Genomic DNA, 3,914 nt, shown 5'->3' with positions numbered 1-3,914 from the left:
AATCAGTGTTTTTGTAACTGAAACAAACTTAGATATTAAAAAAATATATATACGGTTTAGGCGGATTATTTGGGATATTATATATCCATACGGTTATTCGGATTTATTTGAATTGACAACAATATGGATTAGAATATAATGATTTCAGATTGGAAATAATCCGCAAAAGTAATATTAAAACCAATTATAATTCGTTCGGAATTAAAACCGATTACTTTTTAATCCGGGCGCGGATTTAACCGATTAAAACCGATTAAAACGGATTACGTTTTAATCGGTTTTAATCGAACATTTTCAGCAAGGAAGAATACGTCTTTACAAGGACATCGAGGTTGTTCTGAATCACCCTGTATCGATATGGTAGTAAACATGAACACATTACTATACACTATTACATCAACATCGCACGCATACACTCAAAAATCGTCGGTAAAACATTTTTAGAGTTTGATTCCAGTTTAGGATCGCCTTAAACATTTGTGATAAAAAATTACATTTGCTTTTTGTTTAGAAAAGTGAATTTATGTTTTTGGTGTTATGTTTTCAAAGAATTAAAGAATAGATTACTCCAAAAGAATTTTGGTGAAGACATCTGAAAGAAAATTTTTGCAGGGATTACTGTAGAGAGTCTAATATTGGAAGCGATACGCTTCAAACGCAATTTCCGAATGGTGCGTTACGTTCCGGCAGAGAAAGTCTTCCTAGTGTAGACAGCGCGGTGGATTCTTGGGGCGAAATGGGAGATAGTAATGGTACCATGCCGGAAATATTAAGACTTTGGGATACCACCTCTACAGACAGTGGACAATTAGACTTATCAATACCATCTTACCCGGGGTATCAATTTATTAATTCATAATCAAGATTTTTTCAACAACAATAATTTATTTGTGTAATGTTTTCTTTTTTTTATTTTTATCAGGACACAAGAACATAGCAGTAGTTCCAACGGTAGGTCCCAACAAGTAGTGCACGTATCACTTCATAAGGATCCAGTCTATGAAGATTTTGGCTTTTCGGTATCGGATGGTCTTTACGAACGAGGTGTTTACATAAACCGTTTGCGTCCCGGTGGACCATGCGATGGTATTTTGCGGCCATATGATAGGATTCTTCGAGTGAATGAGACCAGTACGGAGGACTGCGATTGTTGTTTGGCTGTTCCGCTCATTGCAGCAGTTGGGCCACGTTTGGATCTAACTATAGCGAGACCTCTCTCTCCGCAAAACATCGTGAAAACTTTGTAGATTGATACAATCCACAATTGATTGAACTGTCAGTATTATCACAATCCAAATCAATTTTATTAGGTCAGTGCAAAAGTTCGTGCCCGATTCGTATACATTTGGAACTGGTGAAATAGCATGGCGACTCTGTTGTTTATCTATGCATATTATATATCGTTGAAAAGATGGCAGTTATAGGTGTCATTTGAGAATCAGAAGTGTTTTGTTTAGTTGAATTTAAGTTGTGAAAAAAATCATTGAAGATGGACAAAAAGTTGCATTTTCGACATGTGATGCTTTACGAGTTTCGGAAAGGAATAACCGTTGGCGCTGTGACAAAAAACATTCAAGAGGTTTACTTTGACCGTGCACCAACCCTTCAAACTGTAAAGATGTGGTTTGCTAAATTTCGTCGACGATTCTAACCTCGAAGATAAACTCAGTAAACAATTTGGTAACAAATTGTTGCTAAATTGGCATCAAATTTACGCAAAATTTGTCGACAAATTCCATGAAATCTGTGTCCGCAATAGGCTCGTGATTTGTTAGCAAATCTTGGCGACAAAACTTGAGGACAAATATCGAGCAAACCTTGGCGTCAAAACCTGACATCAAATATTGATCAAACCTTGGCGACAAAACCTGACGCCAAATATCGAGCGAACCTTGGCGATAAAACCTGACGATAAATTGACGCCAAATATCAAGCAAACCTTATCATTACCCGATGACAACAGATACGTGGAATCGATCGATGTTCATATCACGTCGATTATCCAGGTAAAATTCACGTTTATACCAATCGAGTGGACTATCCGCTCAAAAATGGTACTAGAATCCACGTGGAAATCCAATCGACATTTCGAATCAATTTTTCTAAGAATTTCTTCAAAATATCCACATAGATACATTGAGAAAAAAGATTTAAAAAAAAACTGAACTTTCTTGTTTTATATGATTACATATATATTATTATTTTTAGAGCTTATTAATTTGTGTTTAACTATTTCGCATATTTTCTATTTTATTAATTACACTTTATACGCAGGTTTACAATTTTTGAAAACACATCGAGATTTGAACTTGAGATCCCTAAAACATCAGATTTATACGCTAACGCTGAGCTAATGATACTTTGTGCAAAGAATTTATTCTTTCCAGTATATATTCTATTATATATTATATATTTTTATTATTTAGTATATGTTATCGTTACGCTACGTATTATTCAAATATTTAATTTGTAATATATAACCTTTTATATATTATATATGTCTTTAAATAATTTCTTATCTATAAAGTATAAACTATAGACTTATAAAATAGACTGCGCGTCCTATTGTTCTCGGTGAGGCAGAAGTTAGAGTGAGAGGGCTACACTCTTATTCTCTATCCTTATTCAATCGTTGGTGGGGAGAAGAAAAGAGAGGAGATCCGCGCCGGCCGGCGCGGCATGGCCAGGGCTGCGTTCAGAAACGACACCCGGGAGCTCCCAATCTCTCAAACGCCGTTCAGAAACTAGTTGAGAGAACTGTAACGCTACCTAAGTGACCCGTTCAAAAACGTTTCGAGTGCTCTCGATCGAGAGCAGTACACAAAGCGCGGCAAACACAACCGAATATACTGAATATATTGATACTGAATATACTGAATATCAGTAAACGAGAATGGATTGAAATAGATTTAAAAAATTCATTTTGAAGTTCGCAAACGCGTACTTCTGAAAATCTGAATCCATTTCAATGCCCAATGCCTTTGTATTTATTTATAGGAATTGCATAAGCAGATTTCTATGACATTCAATCCAAAAAAATTCAACTCTAAAAAGTAAATCGTGAATACTGATTAATTCAAAATTCTAGATAGCAAATGCAATTTTTTTAATCTAATTAAATTCAAAAAAAGTTTTTCCGTGAAAATGGATCATGAATGTTATTCAATTAAAAATTATAACTAGAAAATACATTGTTTCAACCGATTTAAATCGAAAAAATATTATATTGTATTTGAACAAATTAAGATTAGGTTAAACTAACGAGCTTATATAAACGAGAATAACAGCGTTTTTTATTATAACAAAATTTTAAATAGCTATAAGCATTATACATAAAATGATCAACGCTATACGTGGTACATGTTTCGACCTAGATTGGTCTTCTTCAGCCACTTCAACAAATTACATTGCTTATAGCTATTGAAATTTTGTTATAATAAAAAACGCTGTCCTTGTTTAAATAAGCTCGTTAGTCTAATCTTAATTTGTTAGAATATATTGTAATATAATATTTTTTGGATTTACATGGGTTGAAACAATGCATTTCTTAGTCATAATTTTTAATTAAATAACATTCATGATCCATTTTTACAGAAAAATTGTTTTTGAATTTAATTAGATTGAAAAAATTGCATTTTCTATCTAGAATTTTGAATTAACCAGTATTTACAATTTACTTTTTAAAGCTGAATTTTTTTGCATTAAATGGTATAGAAAATGTGCTTATGCAATTCCTATAAATAAATACAAACCTACTAAACACAGTTATGTTATTGTTACATTACTATTACACAATTTAATGTAACAAGTAATGTTATGTTGATGTTACAAATAACTTAAATGTAAGTTTCAATTTTCGCCTCAACAACGTAACAACGTAATGTTACGTTTCACATAACAGTTATCTTACTCAA

At 32.9% G+C, this 3,914-nt stretch overlaps 1 protein-coding gene across 1 annotated transcript; it reads left to right on the top strand.

The window, feature by feature from the left end:
• Positions 1–612: 612 nt before the first annotated feature.
• Positions 613–2,151, top strand: LOC105457740 (glutamate receptor-interacting protein 1-like; the record flags this gene model as incomplete). The annotated part of the gene is made up of 2 exons (XM_011702575.1): positions 613–837; positions 923–2,151. Coding segments are annotated over 2 exons (550 nt in total), but the record flags the coding sequence as incomplete, so codon positions are not given.
• Between the last annotated feature and the right edge of the window lie 1,763 nt (positions 2,152–3,914).

The sequence above is a fragment of the Wasmannia auropunctata genome, unplaced genomic scaffold (genome assembly GCF_000956235.1).
Source record: "Wasmannia auropunctata unplaced genomic scaffold, wasmannia.A_1.0 LD335105.1, whole genome shotgun sequence".
NCBI classification, from domain to species: domain Eukaryota; kingdom Metazoa; phylum Arthropoda; class Insecta; order Hymenoptera; family Formicidae; genus Wasmannia; species Wasmannia auropunctata.
This window is presented reverse-complemented; position numbering and strand designations above follow the sequence as displayed.